The 23,131-nt window shown below is 40.1% G+C and overlaps 2 protein-coding genes across 6 annotated transcripts in view; one reads left to right on the forward strand and one right to left on the reverse strand.

The window, feature by feature from the left end:
• PHF10 (PHD finger protein 10) overlaps positions 1-14,756 on the reverse strand; it is a 25,311-nt gene extending 10,555 nt beyond the window's left edge. The window contains exons 1-8 of one of the 4 annotated variants that reach the window (XM_058802861.1): positions 14,611-14,756; positions 9,519-9,671; positions 5,005-5,111; positions 4,310-4,440; positions 3,423-3,506; positions 1,876-2,009; positions 1,615-1,764; positions 374-483 (exon numbers count right to left, since the gene is read on the reverse strand). In XM_058802861.1, coding sequence (XP_058658844.1) covers positions 374-483; positions 1,615-1,764; positions 1,876-2,009; positions 3,423-3,506; positions 4,310-4,440; positions 5,005-5,111; positions 9,519-9,521 — 719 coding nt within the window. In that variant the 5' untranslated portion in view covers positions 9,522-9,671; positions 14,611-14,756. Of the gene's footprint in view, positions 1-373; positions 484-1,614; positions 1,765-1,875; positions 2,010-3,422; positions 3,507-4,309; positions 4,441-5,004; positions 5,112-7,637; positions 8,103-9,518; positions 9,672-14,610 lie in introns of those variants that run through there. The other 3 variants (XM_058802860.1, XM_058802863.1, XM_058802862.1) reach the window with 3 other exon arrangements.
• The window catches only part of ERMARD (ER membrane associated RNA degradation), a 23,456-nt gene continuing 7,512 nt past the window's right edge, over positions 7,188-23,131 (forward strand). The window contains exons 1-10 of one of the 2 annotated variants that reach the window (XM_058802859.1): positions 7,188-7,509; positions 15,917-16,085; positions 17,187-17,326; positions 17,821-17,922; positions 19,114-19,203; positions 19,632-19,729; positions 20,249-20,385; positions 21,678-21,792; positions 22,328-22,430; positions 22,852-22,881. In XM_058802859.1, coding sequence (XP_058658842.1) covers positions 7,204-7,509; positions 15,917-16,085; positions 17,187-17,326; positions 17,821-17,922; positions 19,114-19,203; positions 19,632-19,729; positions 20,249-20,385; positions 21,678-21,792; positions 22,328-22,430; positions 22,852-22,881 — 1,290 coding nt within the window. In that variant the 5' untranslated portion in view covers positions 7,188-7,203. Of the gene's footprint in view, positions 7,510-14,756; positions 15,063-15,916; positions 16,086-17,186; positions 17,327-17,820; positions 17,923-19,113; positions 19,204-19,631; positions 19,730-20,248; positions 20,386-21,677; positions 21,793-22,327; positions 22,431-22,851; positions 22,882-23,131 lie in introns of those variants that run through there. The other variant, XM_058802858.1, reaches the window with a different exon arrangement.

Genomic DNA, 23,131 nt, shown 5'->3' on the forward strand with positions numbered 1-23,131 from the left:
AGCAAGACTCGTGATCAGAAACCAGCATAACAACACTGACAAAAAAACATTAATTTTAGCACATGCAGAGGCAGATGATAAATAAACAGGAGGGTGGCAGGAGTGAAATCAGTGTCCCTTTTTACCATGGTAAATACCTGAGCAGGCTAAATCTCAGGCACTGCAATACATCAGCAGAGACAGTGCTCTTGCAGTCAGTGCTGTTTTCTTAACAACAGCTGTCACACTATGCATCTTTGAAGACTATCAAGTGTCTAAAACTAAAATTAATTTGAAACCTTCATGCAAAGACAGTGAAATGTTTTCCACCTGCTAGATGGAGACAAAAGAGATCAGTGCAACAGAACTGGCAGCTGGAATGCTTTTAAAATACCTTTTGTAGTACTCCTGGAACTGGCCGGGTATGAGAGCCACTGGATAAGGACTAACCTTTGTTCTCTCTGTAGGCAAGACTTTGTACTTTCCTTGAGGCACCTGGATAATCTGCATTGTTTAATATAAAACAGTGACATTTTTGTTTCACATACAAACAGTTGAGCCTTCCTCACCAAATACTCCTCCAAGTATTATTTTAACTTGCCAGTTTTACTGAATTGAAACGACTCCCTGAGTTCTCCCATGAGAAATTCAATGCATTAAAATTCTAAGAGATCTCAAAACAGTATCATGGATTAAATCCAATCCCTAAGTATCTAGTGGATTGAACAAAGATTAGGTAAGACCCCTTTAAACAGTACACTATGAAAAATAATATTGAAATTAAAATCAAAATCTAGCAATTGAAACAGTAAGCATTAACCTTTGTGACTGGCATCTTTAGCAAGAATTATGACTGTTGTTCCATATTGTTTTTGAGTAGAAAGAATGTGTCATCTGTGTACAATTCTGAAACCAGACTGTACTATAAAAAAAAATCCATTAATATATAAATACATAATACAACGGAAAGGAGAAGCTTACATAAAGAGCCTTCCTTCTCTTAGAAGGAAATAGAAATAATTACCCACTATCTTGTCTCTGACATGGTCAATACCAAGAAAATTAAAACTTTCCATAATTGTCTGCCATGTAACAATTTGCAGAGAAAACTTTTGCTTTACCGCCTCTATAGAAGCAGAACAGCACTGCTTCAAAATGCCAGATAATTTTTTTTAATCAAGCACAGAGGCATGTAACATATGCAATACAAAAATAATAAAACAAATAACAAAAAACAAGGGCATAATATTGACAAGCACACTTTTACATGTAAAATAGTTTTCTTTCTTACTTCAGGTATTGTCAGGCAAAATTTTGGAGGTATTCAAAAGAAGAATTAGTCATTTATAAGAATAAATGACGGTCTTAGTTTTATGGTAAGATTATCAGAATAAAGACATGATAACAAAGTAACACTGAGATTTTTAGAGCTTTCTGAGACAAGTATTTTCAAGTTTAAAAAGCCTGCAGGTTAAATATATTTAGATTATTATTTTTAGCAGTATTACCCATTAATCACCCCCCCACAAAATAGCTACAATGGTAACAAAACCAATTGTTTTCTCTTCATTCTCTTCATTAAAACAAGCAAGGAGCTGCTTCCTCCCAATTGATAAGAAATTTAAATCTACCTACATGTGTCTGTAAATCAAAATAGGCTCTTCTTTCCTCCATCCGCTCTCGGTTTAAATTGCTGTTGAATTCTGCAGCTTTCTTGGCAGCTTTTTTAATATATTCTGGAACTTTACTGGCTTCTACTTTCTGTGTGTTCTGCTGCTGCATTTGCTGGAATAAAACCAATTATATTAATTCACATACATTTCACTATCAGTTCAAGAAGAACCTTTTCTCACACTTCCATTGCAGATTTGGTTCACTTAAGTGGTAATTACTTACAGAATACTCTTTGTAATGATCTGTTATTCGCTGCCGTTCCTTCTCTTGCAGTATAACAGAATACTCAGCATGTTTGGCAGGGTATTCTTTAATCATGAGATCAATTACTTCATCGCTACGCAAAGCTGTTAGACCTAAAATAAATAAAGTAATAATGATGCTATCTGGCAAAGTAACTGTAGGCTATTTATATCTCACAATGACCAACTCAAAGGTTTTGAGTAGCTGAAGACAACAACCTGCTGTGCACAATGCTTTTCCTTCTCAAGCAGCAGCAAACTTGTCCACTTAGCTTTCAAGGCTGACTGGGAGTTTGCTTGTACCCGAGGCTCGTGTCATTACTTACAGCTACAGACTCCTCTCACTGACTCAATCTCCTACCTAAACTCACTGGTGAGGCAGAACCTTTGTTCTAGATGGGATCTCATGTACTGTTAGTTTCAGTTTCCAGGGCTGCTGAAGTTTTATTACCCTGCAGAACCTTTACTGAAATTAAGAGGTTTACATAAAGTCTCTATACAAATCAGGGAAGAATTGCTAGGAGAGCAATTCAGAGCAGCAAACTGCATATAGACTCCTGACTCCCAATTAAAGCATTTCACACTCAGAAGTCAGAATGCCTCAGTTTGCAGCTACAATGCAGATCTCCTCCAATGAAGGTTCCAACACAACTATCTCCAGACATGGACAATAGCATGGAATGATTTATGTCATTACCACTGATTATAACTATAATTTTAAAAACAAGGATAGTTAGCACACATCTCTATTGGATAGGTGAGGCAGAACATAACATTTTACCTCTATATATAAAAATTAGATACAGTTCTCTTATGAATAGTTAAGTTAAAAAATAGCTCACAGGTGAGAAATAAAGGGGGTATACTAAAGATTGTTAGCATATAAAAGGACATTACATTTTCACAGACCTTTGATACACAGAAAAAACCCCATGGCACCATAATTTAAACTCTACATGTCCAAATCACATATATCAGAAGAGTAAGAAAAAAGCCCTTTCAATAAAAGCTTCAGAAATTAGATCAATCCATTTCAAGTATACTCAATTGCCTTAAAATACACTCTTCTAATTTCTAACATAGAAGCTGAACCATTTAAGATACACTGATGTCTGTAAGCCTCCAATGCAATGCAGCAAAATAAGACTAACATATATATAAAGACACTCTGTACCTATATATGCAATATATACCACCATGCATGCATGTATATACGAAGTATATGTATGAGACCACACTACTATGGTGGTCTCTTTTCTAAGATTAAAAGACTCTAAAAGTTAATTTAGATTATAGAAAAATCCCCTCTAAGCAATTAGAATAGATCCAAAATATATTTGCTAATAATGAATCTGGAATTCTGATACAACATGGTCAATTTACTAAGCCAAAAATAAACCAGTTTTAATTTCAAAATTTATGTTTCCAGTTGAGAGTGATGCATTCTTCTCTACCAAACTGAACCCCTTTTTCAGAGTGCCATACTTTTTATACTGTAATAAGAAGTCTAACAATTTGTTTTCTTACCTAGTGTGCATTGAGTCTCTGTGATAACATTTAGTTCTCTGAGGTAGAGTTTCTCCTTGTGAGATAAATCTCGCCTTTCTAAATCTCAAAAAAAAACCAAAAAAAAAGAAATAAAAATGGGTGCAGTAACTGAAACTCCCCCATAAACACTGTCAAAGTACTTCAACAATTTTGTTTCCAGGCAGCTAGAGCCTGCATTACACTGCTATTTCAAGAAACATGACAACTTCATAAATTCATTTTAAATTTAACACACAATGTAGGGACATGATAAATTTTCTTGACTTATAGTAGGTTAAGACCCCCTCTACAGTTATGACTTACATAAAAACTACAGAAACCTGATGTATAAGTTCAGATACAAAAAATTTTACCAAGCACTGAAAGTGCAGTATTTTTTCTTCTACCATAACTTTTAAAAATAAATTCCCCAACAAAGAGCCAGATTTGACAATTCTAGATAACGGAGGCTCAAATACTAGAACCTCCACAAACATATTTTTAAATATTTTTCCACAGTGTAGGAATGTTTCCACAATTCAGGAAACAGAATGCAGAGATCCAGTTATAGTAAGGAATCATCAACAAATCATTAAAAATGAAATTGACACCAGTTTTCAAACAGTACTTGTTGATCTAAGCCTCAAATCAGACTCATTTGCAAATTTTCAGTGTCAATACCACAAAATTTTATATTGCTTTGAAAACCAGTGGATACATTATATTTCCTGTAATGAAAATATGAAGTACAAGTGTAATTAATCCAGGTCTACTTTTCCTGGGTCTTTTTTTAACCATTAACTCATCCTATAACCAAAGAAGCAGAGACTACATCCAAACTGTTTAGGAATTCAAATTTTTAGAAGAAAGACTTTAAAAATAAATACCTGGATATTTTCTTTTAAAGGAAGTTACACCCAAATATTCACTGACTTGTTCCTGAAGCATATAGTATTCTCCTGTTTCATCAGGTGGCCATTTGTATTCTATCAAATTTTCAGCAGGAAAATAACTGTACCTAAACATAAGAACAATGTTACAACAAATCACAACAATCCTTAACAATACTACTTACCTCTCTAGAAATTCAGTAATTCCCATTTATATGCCAATGAACAGTAACTACAAAGTTGGACAAGCACTTTAAAACACTGCATCCTGTTAACCCATTTCAAAAGTCACTTTGTTCTACCCAAGTTCACATATATTTCTCTAAATCTCCATTTATCAGCATGCTAAGGGACAGAATCTGAAGAAACTGATATCCATCATAATGGAGAGGACACCAGGAAAAGCAACTACTACAGAGTCAAAATTCATTCAAGTATGCAATGTCTTAAAAACATGTAAACTGTGCTTCTGATTGTAAATTAGATGCAACACTTTTTGTGGCACTCTAAAATAAAATGCCTCAAAATATGCTGGGAGGAATAGATATCTAGCTATTTATAGGACATCACCTCAATTTGTAAAGATGTATGAAGAATATACAAGTAATGACTAAAGAGCTAATACTCAAGCATGCTGAACAATAAAGTAACACCTACAATAAAAAGTGGGAATTGTAAAAAAGCAGTATTACCCAAGGTCTTGACTGGAAGTTTCACAGCTTCGTGAACTGTCCCCTGAGCCCATACGCCGCCTTTTGGATGGCTGGCTGCCATCATTGGAATTTTCTTCTGTGTCATCCTGAGATGAAAATAAATATTAAAAAAATTAAGACTACTCCAAAGATAATGTAAAACACCAAAAACACTGCAAGGCAATCCAGAATTTAAATATACTTGAACTGGTAAGCTGTTCTATGACAGTCTTAAACAACTCACAGGACAGTCTACATAACAAACTATTCTTTGTTATAAAACTATCTGCATGACACGTGGTAGCCCAGTAGGAGAACTGGGCAGCGTCTCACCTGTGGCATAGGGAGAGTTCTGAATAGACAGAGCTGTAGAGCTGTAGCTCTCTATGACCACCAAGTTCATATTTCCTGATGTAAACTACCTCTGGCACTTGACCAGACTAGCACTCCACACGAAAAGCAAGTGCAAAACAAAAACCCCAACTCCATGCTGAGAGCTGATGCTTACAAAATCAGGGAAAATGTTACTGAAAGCAACACAGGACTTTACAGGTACAGAGTTAAAATAAAAGGAACTGTATACAGTTTACAAAAAATATCATTGCAAGCAAGTAGCAAAGACTTGAGATGAAAAAATGTACAGAAGAAAAAACCCAACTTGGTATTACAACAGATACAGAAAAGAATGAGGCTCTTACAGGGGAACATTCAGACAGGTGTCACAATTCAGATCTCATGTGATCAATATAACAAAAGGGAATAAAAATGAAGAGGAGAAAAAAAGACCCAAGCAAAACAAAGAGTTCTCTGAAATCTAGAAGACAGTGGCTCAATTAATGTTGTGCTTTTCACTGCTCTGTTGTCCCATAATGCTGTGCAACTCCTACCTGCATCATCAGCAATCTCAAAGCATTTAGTGACCAACCATGTCTGATCATAACTGAGATAAAGACAGCAGAAATCTTTAGGTGAATTGTCTACTGTGACCAGTAGTTGAGTCAAGAATAAAACAGTTCCTTAAGTAATTGAATTTCTAAAGTGGAGCAGAGTGACAGAATCAATTTCCTAACTTCTGTGAAAAGTTTAAAATGACAACACTGATAATTAGGTCTGCCTTTGCTAATGTCTTTCACTCTAGTATGTTTTACTTAACATATAACTTGGAATATCAATTTAAAAATATTCCAGTAAAAAAGAATACATTACTTTTACTAAGCAACATTTCACAATGCTACAATCAAGACAGGCCATAGACAAAAAGCATTAGTCTCCGGGATTTTTTGCTTATTTCTTATTCTCTGCAACTTTTTACAAATATTCTTCTTCCTCTTTAAGGAGCAAAAACATCTTTCACAGTTATCAAAACAGAAAAGCAAATTTTAATGGAACTGTGTTTTCTTAGTGCAGTCATCATTAAAAAAGCAATATGCAGCATCTCCACTCACATTAGCAGTAATGCCATTTCTTAGTATCGCTGAGAATACCCTGTGTGAACTCAGACGAATGAAGCAGCAGCCCCCAATCAAACCAACAATGCATTAGAATATCTTGTGACACAGCCGTCTCATCAGCAGTTCACTTCTACTTCCCACAAGAATATTAACGCACTCCAAATCTTTTTAACTGCTAGACAAAGACCTCAAAAGGGCCAAAGCAATCCACTGTATACCAAAACTTCCAAGAGAATTCAAAACGTCATTAAAAGACAGATCTCAAGCTGAGAGTTTGGTGGAAGTGCCTGATAATCAGTTTCTCATTTCGCTTTGTAATTTTTCATTGATTATACCCGGTACTGTTACAAAGTATGAGTGTACATAACATAGAGAGATCAGTTCTCTCCATTTCAACACTTGCTTCCTTATTTGCTTAAAATTTTACGAAATTCAATCAGACAAGTTGAGTTTGTTGCAGACGACTTAGTACATGAAGTGAAAACATCTGCAATCTAAAGGCACAATGCTGCTCAACCACCTTTACTGTTGAAAAACAGAAAAAACCAGATAGCTTTGTGGCTCTCTTTACATGAAAAATCAAGCACTATCCAAAAAAGCCCCTTTATCCCTGAAAACGCATGTTTCTGTAAAAAGCTTGTTAGTCCTTACGAAACATGATGACGTTACAAACTTCTGGTACGTCTGTCACTGCAAGATCGACGTAACGCTGCTTTAATAAGCGATCGAGAAGCCTAAACAGCTCGAGATGTGTTTCAAAGGGCGACTGCCGATCCGCGCCGGGAGTCTTTGGCGCCACAAGTGCCCGCGGTGCCCGGGATGCGCGGGAGCGGCCGGCAGGGCCAACGCGGAACTGCCGCGGCCAGACCCAAACTTTCCCGGCTGCGGCGCTGCCGCGGCGAGCACTCAGCTGCCGCGCCGCCCCCGGCAACACGCCGAGAGACTTTTGGGAAGGAGAACGGCCCCGGGCACCCGGCCCCAGACCCGCGCTCAAAGTTCGGCCCGGGGCGCGGGAGGCCGCCCGCCGCCGCCCGGCTCCCCCAACAGGCGTGAGGTGAGCCCGGGGCGGGCGGGTCGGGTGAGAGGCGCGGGTCGGGGCGCCCAGGCGCGGGGGCCGCGCGAGGCCTCCCGCCGAAGCGGCTGTTGCGCCGCAGCTCCGCGGCCGCCGCCACCCGCTCTCACCTTGAGGGACTGCGCGCCGGGCGTGGCCGGGTCGCTGTCGCAGAGGCGCGGGGACAGCACGGCCGCCATGGCCGCCGCCGGCTGGGCCAACAGGAGCGACGCCGCCGCCGCCGCGCGACCGGGCCTCGCGCCGCGCCCGCCGGCCCCGCCCCCCCGCGCCCTGCGGGGAGCGGCAGCGGCCCCTAGCGGCCAGCGCGCGCACGGGCGCGGCGACTCCTGCTCCGCCCCCCTCCGGGCAGCCCGCGGCGACCCCGGCCCGCGCCGCCGGACCGGTACCCGCACCGACCCGGCGCCGCCCCGCGGGACCGGCGCGGGGGATCCGTCGCCGCCGGTGCTGCCGCCGCCGTCGCGCCCTTCTCCTCCTCCTGCCGCCGTCGCTCGGGCGGCCGCGCGGCCCGGCCGCGAGCGCGGAGCCGAGCCGCCGCGGTAGCGCTTGGGCAGCAGCGCGGGACGGAGGGGCAGCATCCCCCCGGCGGGGTGGTCAGCGCCGAGCGCGGGAGCCGGCACCCAGCAGGGCCGGGCTGCTCCGCTCCGCCGGCAGGCTCCCGTCTCCGGGAACGTCAGCCGGGGACGAGCTACGTTTGTGAACCATCAGCCCCCGCAGGAGGGGGGTTCGGGGGGCGGGGGGCGCACTCGGAGGAGCCGCTACGAGCGCGCTCGCCCCTGCGACGGAGGGAGGGCGCGTGCGGCCGCTCCCCGCCGCTGCGCGGTCGCGTCGAGCCCGCTGCGCGCCGCGGCCGCGCCGCCTCCCGGTGCCGGTAGCGGTCCCGCCGGTACGGGCGGGCGGAGCTGAGGCGCAGCCCTCCCTGCCCGCCACGGGAACGACCCTCGTCCCGGGGACTGGGGCGGCGCGCGCGCCCGCCCGCACGCAGGCGGGCCCCGTGGGCGCGCACGGCCCCGCGCCGGCGAACAAAGCGCACGGCCGCGCCCCAGCCACGGCGCCGCCCCCGGCCGGGGGCTCCGTCGGCCTCGCGTGTGCGCCCACCCGCGGCCCGGGCTGCTCACCGCCCCTCGAGGCTTGCCCGGCCGCGGCTCCAAAGACGCTCAGACCCAAGCCGGCCACGGGGCGTTGAGAAGCACCCCCGCCCCGTCCGCGTTTGTTTTCAGCTCCCAACAATAGAACGGACGTGGCAAAGGCACCAGCGCTAGATTTCCACGCGCGGCCGATCCAAAAGCTGATGTCTACACACCTCACAGATCTGCGAGTCTCATTTAAAAAAATACAATCGGTGCTGCCCTTGCCAGTTATGGATCAATTCTCAATAGCCATGAGATTGATTCCATCGTCCTCCTGCCACTGCCACCAGAAGCCCCCAGACCAAAGTGACCTAACTCGCTCAATTCAGTATTTGCCAACCAACCAAAGGTTATGACCCGGGGAACCTAATAACTGAGCTTACACTTCATTCAAGGCAAACGGCTGGAAACGTGCACAAGTTTCTAGGACTGCAAAACACAGCTTCCCTCCCAGCCAAGTTTCTAGGCAGACCAGCATTTTACCATAGATACCAACTATGAAAGCAAAAAATGAACACTGCTTTTCTTACAAAAAGCATGCTTTTAAGAAAACTGATACCTGCAACTGCATATAAGCATTGGTGAACAGTCCTAGACACTCAAGAGACAAGCAACATTCAGAATTTTGCAATGTTTGGCCTCTCACCAGCTGCTCCCACTTCCACAGCAGAGCATTACAACAGATGAAGCCCATATGTACTCAACCATAAACATTTCCAAAGCAGTTTTGTTTGTTTTTTTTTTTTTTAAACAGAGCAAAAACGAGCAAAATTATCTCCACTGTACGTCAGTTTCAATGTGCCAACACCAATAGGACAAATATGAATACTAAAATAATGATATTTTGAAAATTTTTAAATATACCATGTATTGTGATGCACGAATGCAGCTGTGACTTTCAGAGTTTTAGTCGTAATAACAAGCCATTACCAAAGCCAGTGCAATAAATGTATCAGTTTCACATTTAGCTGAAACCCAAGTGTCTCTTTGAGCATCCCAGAGGCATCTGCTGGCAACCTAAAGGGATAAAAGAGAAAAAATTACAAGTAAACCTACATACCCAGCATTATCTAAATGCTAATTAATCGTATTAGGAGAGTTACAACTATTAACAACAATGCAAAAGTTGAATAAAATTAACAATTCCTATTCAATGTTAAATACGTGTTCTTGCTTCACAGTAAAGCTCCCACACAGATAGATCCAAAAGCTCAGCACCAAACCCCCAATTCTCTCTTGTTACAATTTAACATAGAGTAAGAACACCCCTTCAAAAGCAACTGAATGTCAGTGTGAATAGACATCAGTTTTGCGAACATTTACAACCAAGAAATCACATCCCCCACTCTTCCACCTCCAGCTTACTACAGCCTACTTGTAAATTTATTGGGCTCTCAGCCTTTTTGGTAAAATTGTTTTCAAAACTAAACTGTATGAATTGATGGCTGGAATAAACATAATGCTTGGGAGAAAAAAGTTAACTTGGGCCACTTCACTAATCTGTTTGCACCTACAGCTTCTCAGTCAAAGCACGTCTTAAGAGGCAGCATACTGTGGGATGGCACCAGAAAAGCAGGTAGATGCAAAAACTGGATTTGGTACTGAAGGTGAACCCTTCAAATGTTTTATGTAACTCACTAAACACAGGTTGGTTTCAATCAGGTTTTAAGAACTGATGATGAACACTGCAAAGCAGAAGTCTTCTTTGGCACTCTACTAGACAGATAAAAGCATTCTGAATGCCAATGGGAGCTCCAAGGTAGTTGGAATACTAAATTTATATACCAACACAGCACAATCTAGAATCCTTTTATTTTAGGTGTTCCAAGTTCAGATGACTGATGTTAATTTGAAGTCCTAGGAGCATGTCTGGTGGCACCTGGAGTTACCATCCACCCTGCAGTTCCCTGCCACCCTTCTCTTCCATGACACCTCACACTACAACTGCATAGCATCTCGCGTGGAATGCAAGAATCCAAACGGAGATCCAAGTACACCGGACAAAGGAAAACAAAATTCGCTGAACTCATGGAATTGTACTGGCACAACAAGCAGCAGAAACAAGTGGGTGACAGGTATGTGCAGCTGGGGCTGTTTACCACTTACTGAACACATGAAGACAGCAACCCTCAGAGAACTAGGCAGAATCACAGCAGCACCTTGAATTGTCACCTGGGATACTACTAACCATAAAGAATGTAAAAGCTTCAGGACCACCTGAAACAAGTTAAGCTGCTAAAGGTGAAAGAACATCTAGGAGATAACACACAGTTTTAAAAGTTGTTTTTCATTTTCAAAAGGTGTAACAAATAATATGTTTGCTTACAATCATTGCCTGATTTGCCTTTTCCACAATTAGCACTGATACCACATACTTATAACGGTCATAGTTCAATTCCTTCACAGCATTTAATATTTCTTCTGAGATTGAGGCACACAAGAAGGCACTAGAAGCTCCATCGTATGTGGCGTGTTGTAGTTTCTTCTATCAAAAACAATTTTGAAAGATCATAGTTTTCATCCTAGTAGTCTTTTGCAAAAAACACCCTTTACAGTCATTTTCATTACAAGAACATGAGAAGAACTAGTGAGTTGAATAGTCAGTACAGATGATGGTCTCAAACAGCAAAGGATGCACTACTTTTACTCTGAAATGTTTTATCTGTTTTTTTAAAGGTGACACACATGCCCAGCCAATCTCCATTTAACAATCAGGAGAGTACTCTTCATTATTTGGGCCTAGTTCACTGGAAAACAGTGCTACAAATATCTATTCCAAATACCCAAGATATGTCTTCCAGACAGCAGAATTAAAAAGATCCAGTTATAACTGTTCAAAATACCACTAATACCTGTGGATTATCTCAACAAATTGTTTTCTTTTATATTTGCTCAATTTGTGTATGTACCAATCTGACTGTCAAGGATACCAAGTAATTTTATGCAGGTCCTGTGATATTAGCAGAATTAACAGAAATCCACAAATTTGACATCATGATCCTTTGCTAACTGGACATTTTGTGGATTATGGTACTTTGAACTGTGCTGTAGCTCAATTTGATTTTAAAAAATGCAAAAGTTTATGAAGCTTCAGCTCCACCTAAACAGCACACACTCAGCAGTGACCTCACAGAGGCCCTTCTGCACTTCGCAAGACAGAATACATTCACATTACATCCATGTGCCAAAACTCAAAAGACTGCAGAGATTTATGTGTGCTTAAGTTTATGCAATATTCACTGTTCTGTAAATACTTCTGCAAGACAAGCTGCTCTTGCAATGAGACAAGTAATTTAAATACTACTCTACCGTCAGTATCGCTTGAGCTTTGTCTTGTAATAAGTCATCCTGAACTTTAGTGCGTGGCTCCAGTCTGTACGTGTTACGGCTTTTTGACTTTGCCTTTCCTTCTGCTGGAGCCGAGCCTGAAGCATCCTGTGGTTTTTTAACTTTTGACTGCACAAAATAATAAGAAAAAATCCACATCACATGTCAATATTTTAAAGATTCTAAATAATACTTAATGGTGTACAGATAAGAGAAAAAAAATCCCCAACAATTAGTCTAGGAATATGTTAAAAACCACAGAAAGCTAGAAGCTGGTTATCATCTTCTGGCTGTTTTAGCTACTGCTTTGCCTGAAACAGGAGAAGTGGTTGACTTTGACTCAATTTTAAATTCTTTTCCAGCAAAACCCAACTGAACTTTGCATTTAAACTCATCTATTACATATTACCACCCTGAATCCGCTCCCTTTTCCTAGGAAAAATACACAGATATAAATGTACCCATCCAAGACTGTTAGCCACAAGTTCAAGTTTCTCATTCAAATAGCCTACACAATACCCAAAATACAGACTTGGTTCATTTACTACTTCATTTTGCTTGTCCTTATTCCTTGTTACTAAAATAGTAGCTTATGTAATGATGATTTAACTTGCTCATTAAAAAAAAAAAGAAGGAAAAAGTAAGCTCCAGTGTGCAAAGCTTTGTAATTTTGCTTGGAACTGAAAACAAGATCTCTGAAGATCACGTTTTCTCCCCATCCAGCTATGTACTCTATATCTTCAAGACACATAACAAAACTTGTCCCTCTATGAATGCAAGAAGTAAGTCTGATGTTGCAAAAAAATGTCACCTGCTGTCCACCACGGTGGCTTAAAACAGAACAGTAAAATAGTAACAAAGACAGAGACAGAAAAGCACAAGGAACAATGAGATCCTAACAAATGCCACAGGCAATGGTCTTCCATACCAGCTACTTCCTAACAAACCACTTCCAAGTTTCGCTGACTCTTCAGTCTCAGCTCCACTTCCTGACTACTGCTAGAACCCAACATTGAGAGAAAATCATCAGTTCCTTACCAGGAGAGCAGAAAAGAACTCAAAGGTGAAATAACATCACAATGCAAGGCTTATGCTAAGAAGTACTGAAAAAAAGTCGCTTATGGATAATATAAAAGTCTAATGAGAATTATTTTAGAAGACGCGCTACTCAAGGGCTCAGAACTCTTTCCATCTGAGGAGTTTTAAGAATCAGGGAAGAAATGCAGTTTCTTCTCCGTGAAATTGCTTGCACATGCATTCTGTCAACAACTGTGGACATTACCTAAAAGTATCCTCTAGTTCCTTAAGAGCAGTGATGTTGGCAGCCTTAGTGCAAATTGCCCGCTGGTGTTTGTTGAACTCTGAATAGCATTTACTCTAAAAACACAAGGACCAAACACATTTGCACTTAGCCTGTGGAAACTCATTATCTACTAACTGCAAACTCAGATCTCAAAAGACTAAAAAAAAAAAAAAACGACTAAAGCCCTGACATGCTCATCACACATCACCTAACAGAAGAAAAACCACCTCAAGTCTTGCAGCTGAGGTCTTCAAATGAGCGTCCCCATCCATGTGAGCAACAATGAACTTGTGAAAAAGGGTGCAGTCCAAACAGTGATTCTTTGCTGACATGGTTCAGCTTGAGGCATATTACTTTCAACTTCTATCACCAATGCTGGAAGAAAATTCATGTCTACAGCACACAACTTCTAACAATGGTGATATTTAAAAGTTTACCTGCTATTATTAGTGACAGAAGCTTTCATAATCACTTGCAAAAAGTCATTGCATTTACTAGTGAGGCAACCAAAAACCTTGATTTCCCTACAGACATGGCTAGTAAATAAACCTTCTTCTGTATATCACTGTATAAAATACACAGTAAACCCCGAAGTTTTAGCACAATGTGGCAATTATGTTTCTGTAAAATATTTGCACCCTCTGAATAAAACGCTCAGAAGTTCAAGAACTGACTGCATTTGAACACTTGACCAAAAAATGCCTGTTCTTAGGCTACTCAACTCGAGTACATTGGCTTAACTTTGGACATACAGAAGGAAGATTGCTAATAGAAAAAAAAAAAAAAAGCTTTTGCTATTTACATGAAATTCTGTTTGTTACTAAGTCCATTTTAACTATCAATAGTTTTTAGTTGTTAAACAGGAAAGAGTTCTTGTTCATTCCTTCAGAAGAAGGTACGGGTTCTAGGTCAGAGCAGCACGCCGAGTTGGAGAGAGTGCCGCACCAAAGGCAGGACGCCGCTTCTCCTTAGCAGCACAGCAGCTCGGGCTCGCAGCGCCCGAGGCAGCACGCCAGCCGCAGGCCATGAGCCAACATCACACCTGACCAAGCAGAAAGAGCGGAGCTATCCCAAACCGGGCACGAACCGAGAGGGAACACCATTCCTCATACCAATGTTCGCAAGATCACACGCGCCTTTCATCCCACCTTCTCCCCGCCCCATCCTTCCCTACCAACTGAAGCGCCGCAGGCCCGGACCGGCACCCCCGCCTCAGTCGGGCACCACACCCCCCCCCGCGCCGGGGCCGCTGTCCCCGCTCCCGGCGGGGCCCCAGCCCGGCCAGCTCAGCCCCCGGAGCCGCCCCTCGCCCTGGCGGCCGCTCACCATGTCTTTATCCTGGCGCTTTTTGCCTGCGTCCTCGGCTGCGGCGGCGGCGGTCCCGCTGGGCGGCGTACGGCGGCCCGGGCCCTGCCCGCGAGCCGGCCGTGACGCGGCGCGCGCGGGCAGCGGTAACGGAGCCGGCGGCGGCCATGGCGGAGCGGGGCCCCGCGCCGGGCCCCGGGAAAGGGCGGGGACGGGAGGGGACAGCCCTGCCCTGCCCCGCTTCTGCCAGGGCCAGCCCGCGCTCCCTGCAAAGGTCACCGCCCCGCCCCGTGCCTGGCCCGTTTTGCAGAAGTGCCGGCATTAAAGGGTAGCAGCGGTCGTGCAGGTTTTGCTCTGGCCTTCTGTCTTTGACAGAGAAACGGCGAACGGGAAGAGACACAAATTAAGATGGACTGAATGATATGTCTTCGGAACATTGTAGATTTTTAAATTTCTTTTTCTTTAAATAGCAGGTAGGTACTCCAGATGGCAGCTAATAGTGGTTTGCAATGGGAACTGTTACCGTGGCTTAGTGCTGACAGCTATGTAAATATTTCTTCTCTCCTTGAAGCCATGGATTCAGAAATTACATATGTGAGGGTAAATTCTGCCACTTAATTAAGAGAGGAAAAATGTTTTAAATTTAACTTTAATGGCATATTTTTCATTATTATTAGTTGTGGTACTTCATTATCAAACAATTTCTTGTCTATCTAATGAATGAGGAAGAGTGACTTTTTAAACTAAATCAGAAGCATTTTCATCCTTGTTAACATGGCACAGTTTTACCTGTGCAATTTTTAAAATTTAAATGTGTGCTTCTGAATCAGTCCATTTTTCTGTTTAGACTAATGTGAAAATAGCATGAATGCCTAAATTGCACTAACATTGCTACAGAATTCACGTGTTCTTCCCCTGTCTCCCTCCAAGGATCTTGCTGGTTTTAAGGACTGATGCTCTTGGTTTACTTGAAGTAGCATCAGTTTCTCTGCAAGCTCAGATTAGGCAGAACGTTTATGTATAAACTGGGATATTTTGCTTCAGTCTATCTTGTCATGAATTCAGTAGATATAACCATTCTGAAATTCACCCTCCTGGCCTTGTGAAAACAGAGCAATGCTTTCCCCTTGTTTTATGAAGGTAGTTCTGGTTGCGAGTTCCTTTCATCACGTATGTGAATGAAATTTGCATTGCAAACCCAAACAGCTTGTTTACAGACAGTGTATTACTGTCTGTGTAGCTGTGCTGATGGTAATTCTTTTGTTCTCGTGTGCTTTCTGGCTTTCTTGTTACAAGGATTCTTTTTGTCTGTGTGTGTTTTTTCTAGATGGCATTGCCAGACTCCGTCACTACTTGCCTTTCTCAACCTGTGTGCTATGCGATTTGCAAACTTGGATTTGAGAAGAAAGACACCTATAATATTGATAATATTTTATCTGGAAGTGGGGAAGTTTATTGGCCAGCTGTTACAGAGCATGTGTGTTACCTTGAATCAGGTTGGTGTTTACCTGCTGTAGTAGTGATGCGTGTAAGACTGATGCAGAATTTCAGTACAGCTCACCAATTCTAGCTGCGTTGTGACAGCTTGTTACAGTACAGCATCAGCTCTGTTGCAGATTAGACTATGTAGAGTTCATATCTACAAAGAGCTTTAAATTTTTCATGTGCATTTGTATTTGGCTTTTGCTAGCTCCTAATGTTCATGTAATCTGTGCTAACTAAGTAGCTCCTACTTTGCCTTCATCTTGGTTCCCAGCTTTATGTGCCTGTAACATTAGGGGTTCAGTTCTGCTTCTCTCCAACCCCATAATTGTTTTGTTCTTTATATTCCTTTTGTGCTAAATTTAAAAGCCTGGGGCCATCAATATTGCTACCGTTGCTTCTGTTTGTGTTTCCCAGCTTTCGGTTGTACAGAAGTACAGTCCTGTTTCACTTCTATGTGGAATAGTTTGTAGTTGGTTTTTAACCAAAACAAAGTATTTATGTCCTGATGAATTAATTGAATTTTAATTTGCCAAATTGCATCATGTAAGCTCTGTTATTAATTTCCAGAGGTAGTAGAAATATCTTAAACCATAAGAATTTCTTTTTCCTACAAAAAGTGTCCCATCAAAAAGAGGCAGTGATACCACTCTGTAAGTTACCACATCCATCTGCCTTCTTTAAAGGCCATAAGTGGTGCATTTTGACTCTCACTGAGCCTGCACTAGCTTCCAGCTTGATGTATGGAATTTCTATAGAAATTCTAGTAGTTTTTTCACATTTCAACAAAAGCAGAAGGCAATGATCCTATTTACTTTCATATTTTCTTGTGTTAAGTTTTTGTTGGCGTAGAATTTTTGAGTTTTTTTGTTCTATTCAGAGAAGGTGCTTGGTATTACCTGGATTTGCATTGCAGTTTTACTTTTTAATACCTTTTCTGTGTGATGTTTTGGACAGTAAATTGTATTGTATTGGTTGTACTAAAATAGTCGGGATAAAGTTGTCTGTGCTAAATATGTACACAAACTGTAGCAGATTTTATCCCTAGTGAGTTTTAAAATATTAGGCCTTCGGGAAGGTTGGTACCCTAATCACTTTCTGCTTTTCAATTTAAGATCAAAGTGTGGATTATATCAAAAGCATACGATCATTAGGACCTGTCTGTGAATCTGTTAATTCATACTTCAAATCTCTGACCAAGGAGCAGTTTGTAATTCAGTATGCATCGTGGTTCCACTGGACAAACTGCACAGAGGTATGGAAATTTCTCTTAAATTTGTATTTTGGCACCTGAACTCTTTGTGGAAGTTTAATGTGAGAACACAGAAGAGGCATCCATGACCCAAAATGCTTAGAATTTGTGACTAATTGTCCTTCTCTGATAGATGGTTGCTTATAATTTTTCTGACTTTGTAATTAGATTTTGTGTTAGACAACATGAGGAGCTTTGGGCCTGTTCTTACATTAGTTTGTAGGATTTTGTTTTTTAATAGTATGTGCCTAATGCCAAGTTTTACCTTGTAAAGTAGTTATGGATATTTATAAATATGTAAGTCACTAGATATCAAGAGGTACTCTAGGGAAATTTCTCTCCAGGTATCTACACTTTTGTTTCTTTGGCATGGTTTTCTTTCTACATTTGCACAGCAACTATCACGGAGGAATATTTACATTTCTCTGTGCTATTGGCTATGTGATCTTTCCTTTTAAATATTGAGCACAACATTCTTCCTCTCCCCCTTCATGCAGGTATTTCTGGAAGTGTTTGATGTTTTGCAATCTACACAAGCTACAGAAGTTGCTGTAGGCTTAATGAAACTAACATCATGCTTGGAGCGAGCCTTGGGTGACGTAAGTGCCAGCATGAGGAGTCTATCTTGGCTTTATAAGAGGGGAATGAGCTCTTGGATTTAATTGTACATTGAAAAAAATCAATGTACAATTACCCTGTACATTGATTAACCCTGATATTACCCTGTGCTGTAGTAGTACACTAATAGCCCACATGCATTTTGAGTCAGACAGAGGTTCTTTCCTGGATCCAGTTGTGCTGATGGAAACATATGTGGGGCTCCTTCACCAGTGCTTGTAGGGTTGCTTGTGTGAGTGCTGTTACTGTCTAATTTAATTAGGAAATAGAAGTGTTTGATTGATCACTGTACACAGTAGGTCTTTATTAGTTTGATTTATTTAACTGAAGTAGGGTAGCATAGCTTCCACAGAAGATCTGATGGTGTATTAACTTCTGGGAGGGATGGCATACAGTTGGAAAAACAGGCTACTGGGTAACTTCTTTCCTAGGGAGAAGGGAGAAACAGCTACTTAAGCAGTTTTTGCTTCTGGGCTGTTTTACAGCCAGGTAAGTTAAAATGGCTAGCTGTTCAATATCTATGAGGAGCTCTGGAGAAGGAAATGACAGAGAAAGAGCAGTGGGCTAACTTATAAACCAATTTGCCCAATTGTGGGTTGTGGTAAATTTTTCAGTAAAAAAAATCACCAAAGATTGGGAAAAAATGTCAGGGAGAGTACAAGGAATGGAAGTTGTGATAGCAGTTGAAAATTGAGATGCTATTATTGTCCAACAAGTATAAAATCTAGTATAAAGAACAGTCTGAATCAGAAAACGAACGACAAGTCTCCTCCCTTTCACATTGACAGACCCTATAAATTTCTGTTGTAAAAACAAAATACACCATCCTTGGTAGAGCTTATTCCCTTAATTAGGTGTTCTTGTTGTGCCTTACTGGTTTTTGTGGGATTTTTTGGAAGAGAAAAGCAGTATATGTACAGACCTTGTGAAAAGCCTAACTAAGGTCACATTAAATAAAATATCCACTCTTTCCTGATATGTTGTCTAAATTTTAATTTGTAATGAAATTACAGAATTTAAAGCCTTTTAAAGGATTTGGTGGGTTTTGTTTGGTTAGTGGTTTTACAATAATGAAAATGGTTATTGGGTAAAATAGTCAAGGTATATGTTTGAAATGCAAAGAACTATAATAAATTATTTATTATCTGTTTTGCTCTTTTTTTTTTTAATAGGTGTATTTACTTAAGGGTAATGATTGTCCTTTCCTTCTAAGAGACTTGCTTGCATCTGAGCAGCTTGCAGATGTCTTTGGACAAGCTGTAGTAAGTACATAATTTTGAAATAAGGAATAACTACAGAGCTGGTTTTCTTCCTACTAAATGTACCTTGTGTTAATTTGCTTTAAATTACATTGCATTTATAGTACAAGAAGTAAGAGCTGAACTTGATCTCATTTGTTTGCCTGTCATAACTGTTTGGGATGTCTTATAGCTAGTTTGATTCTTCCCATATTATATTCTATATCATGTACAAATAAGCTGAGATTCTCATTCAGAGAATACTGGGAATTGCAAGTAAAGAATTTCTGTTACTGTGACAAGTGATGGCCAGTCATCTTGACAGTAGACATTGTAGTTTCTTAATAACTTCTGAACTTTACTGCCAGGGAAAGGTAATAAAAGTAAGAAGGGTAAGAAAGGCAAAAAATAATGGATTTCTTCATGCAGTAATTGCTTTATTTATTAATTAGATGAATGTACTGAGGGTATTCATTGGATCTCCACATGGTCTGAACCTTCGTAATGTTTTGTGGCATGGATTTGCATCACCACAAGAAATTCCTGCCAAGTAAGTTACCAGGAAAAGAACACTCCTTTTCTTACCAGTCAGACTTGTGAGTTCTTGGAAAGTGGTTAGTAACCCCCTACTTCTCTTATGGGAAAGAAAATAAATTTCCCTTGCAGCTTCTGCTTCTTTTGGAAATGGATTTCCATAGAATACTTCAGCCATCACAAAGATGGCCAGTACTAGGTCCAGTGGGTTTTGTACTGTTAGGGAAAACAAGAAAGTTCAACTTTTTTTTAAGCCAGGGCAGTGAGGAGTAACTTGGAACAGAGTAATGGGGTAGAAGGAGAAGCAACAGCAGCCAGTGTAGAATACAGTGATGCTTTTTATCTATTTCCTCTCTTTTTTTCATGCTTATGAATGCAATTAATTAAGTGCTCCTACTTAGATGGGGAGAGTACGTTCTGAGTGTTTTTTTAAAAAAGTGAAAAACCCTCTTTGTTCCTAACTCACAAATGTAGGTTCTTTGCAGAAAAATTTCTTTATATAAGCTTTTCTAATATATTGTGGTATTCTCCCTAGATACTGTGCTATGCTGCTCTTCTTAACTGCAGGATTGGGTCAGTTGTTAGAGACTTATCTTCTGCAAACTAAAGGTGTTTTAGTACATCGACCTTATGTGATCTTCATTAGCTTGGAGGAGCTTGATGCATTTCCAGGCAAGTATTTAACCACTAGCAATTTTTTTATTATCCTGTATTTGCTATTGTTTCCTTGTCCAAAAGCGCTGTTGAAAATAATGCATTTCCCAGCGTTCCAAGATTAAATTTTAACTCGGATACCTGTATACACTGTCATTAGATGAATCAATCATGCTTTAGGGCAACTTCTTAGTATGTAGACCGTTCACTGACTATTGAGTAAAAAGACTGCTGCATTCTAAAATAATTGCAACACATTGAAACGTGAAATATGTCTGCCTCTAAAGGACTTTAACTTTATGTTACATTTTTTAGATTATGTGAATTAATTTTATGTAACAGTGATCTAGTTTGCCTTTATGAAATCTAACTTTTTTCAGAATCAATGGGTTCCAGCTGCAAGGGTCCCAGCAGGAGTGCCCTGAGTCTTACAGGGAAGGTAGTGTTGAAACAGAGTAAAAGGTGGTGACACATTTTTGCTACACTAATGCCTTTCTTAGGGAAGGATTTGAAGTGTCAGATTAAAATCTTCTCCCTGTCCACACACCTTGTTTGGTTTATTCCTACTATTTTAAGGCAATAACAGCATATAGGGGATCTTGGTGTCAGTGGTAATCATGGCCCATTTGTGCTATATAATCAGTGGAACAACTGTCCCAGAAATGGAGACAGGGATTTGGGGAACCAAATCAATAATTATGTAGTGTAAATCCTATGGCTGTTGGTTGGCTTTGAAAAACCACTTACTGTAATCAAGTTACACTTATCATTTTAAGCTTTCTCTTTGAATAAGACATTTATAATATGAATTTATAAGTGTGGGTTTCATTACATGTTAGCATTGAAGTATGAAGTGTTAGTTTATAATGCTGTATTTTTAACACAGAAAATTTATAAAATAGTAACTACATGCTCATGTTCAAGTGTTCATACTATTGTATTAATTCTGGCTGAATAAAAATGATTCATAAATATTATACTTTTCTAAAGTATCTGAAGTAGATAGAGAACAACTCAATAGAAGCTGGGTCCAGTTGCTATGTAGTCTTTCAATGAAAAGCAAACATGACATTTTAAACTGGTTTTACTCTATTATTTTACATTATCACCACAAATACAATCTTACATATTTAAATTCTGATCTTAAGTGTGGCTACTGTTGTACTTGCATAGTTAAAAGAAAATGGATAACTTTTAAATTTCCCATTACAATTGTTGAAATTTTATCATATTTTCAGTAAAATATTTAAAATTCATCAGTGAAGTGTAGATTATGTGTAATTTTTCAATGTTGTTTTTTTAACTTGCAGATCTTAATAGTGAAATACTTTCGATAGCTGAGGAACTTGTAAAACTGTCCAGTTTTGTATTAAAAATTATGTTACCATTTTGGATCGCTGCTTTAACAGCTTTCAAGCAAAGCAGGTAAGATTTTGTAATTTCTTTTATTAGACACTAAAAAGAATATATTCTGGATTTTTATAACTACATTTGCAGATTCCAAGGCTTCATACTAAATTGCTTCACAGCATATAGTTATGCTTTGTTATGGTGATGTCTTGGAAAGTTCGTTGAGTTATGGCTTTGTTTTGTGCCAACTAAGATTATAAACTATATTTTGAAAAAGAACTGTTGGAGATGTAGCAAAAAAGGAGAGGTTTACAAAGCAAGTGGAAATAAATCTTCATATGTTAAATCACGCATATGTTGAATTTAAAAAAAAAGTGTACTGTTTTGTTTTCCTCTCCCATGCTCCATCTTTTTGTGAGTTATTCTCATCTCTGAGCTTGGATTCAGTGGTCAGTTTCTGTTTTGCACAGGTAGTCGTTTAATGTTTGTTTACAAAGTGCATTACAAAGGAATTTTGTAAGGGTTGTTTAGCCTGAGACAGTAACTCTGAAATGCTTTATATTTATGAGGAAGAAAAGCACCCCTTTGGATATCTCTGTTACTTTTTCAGGTATGCTGACAGTGTGATTCTCTTACTTCCTCAGCTGGAAGCTGGACTTAGATTGCTCTTCACTACAACTAATAAATGTCCAAATCGATTGCTAACAGCGGAGGTAAACTTTTGTCTAAAGTCAATTATGATTTAGTGCTTACAAAAGAGTTATTCTAGAAATCTACAGATTTACCCTGCAAAATTTCAATCAATTTTGGAACATTATTTACAATTCTGCAGTTGAGATTCATGAATGCCTTTAATATTTTTTTAAATATCTGCCTTTAAAAAGAACTGAAAAAGTAGCGAAAGATTAAAGTTCAGAAACAGTAGTTTAGGGTGACAAGCAGGACATGATATATTTGCTTTAAAAAAACTCAGCTCAAGATTCCAAATTGCCTTTTTTCATTCATAAGGGGACTTTTTTGCTATTCATGCACCTCTGATATCTCATGCAAATGAATAAACTAAAGTTTTATATACATGACTAGTTAATTGATTTTGTTTGAAAACCAAATAATATTATTTGTGTTTTGTTCTAGTCTTCTGCTCTCTACACCACTTTTGATGAGGTACTGTGATTTTTTTCTAAATATATATCAGTGTCAGAATTTAAACCATGCATGTGTCCCATTACTAGAGTTAAGAATGCACTTTCTTTTGTTGAATATGGCATTATTTCTAACTTTTCTCCCAAACAAAAGATGGTGGACAGTAAACACTTTAAATTTGGAATGCTTCTGCAGATATCAAAATTAATACAAATTGTAATGAACAGACTATGTTTTTTCTAAATATTTTTATCTTGAAATTCATCACTCC

Source organism: Ammospiza caudacuta, chromosome 3 (assembly GCF_027887145.1).
Source record: "Ammospiza caudacuta isolate bAmmCau1 chromosome 3, bAmmCau1.pri, whole genome shotgun sequence".
NCBI lineage: Eukaryota > Metazoa > Chordata > Aves > Passeriformes > Passerellidae > Ammospiza > Ammospiza caudacuta.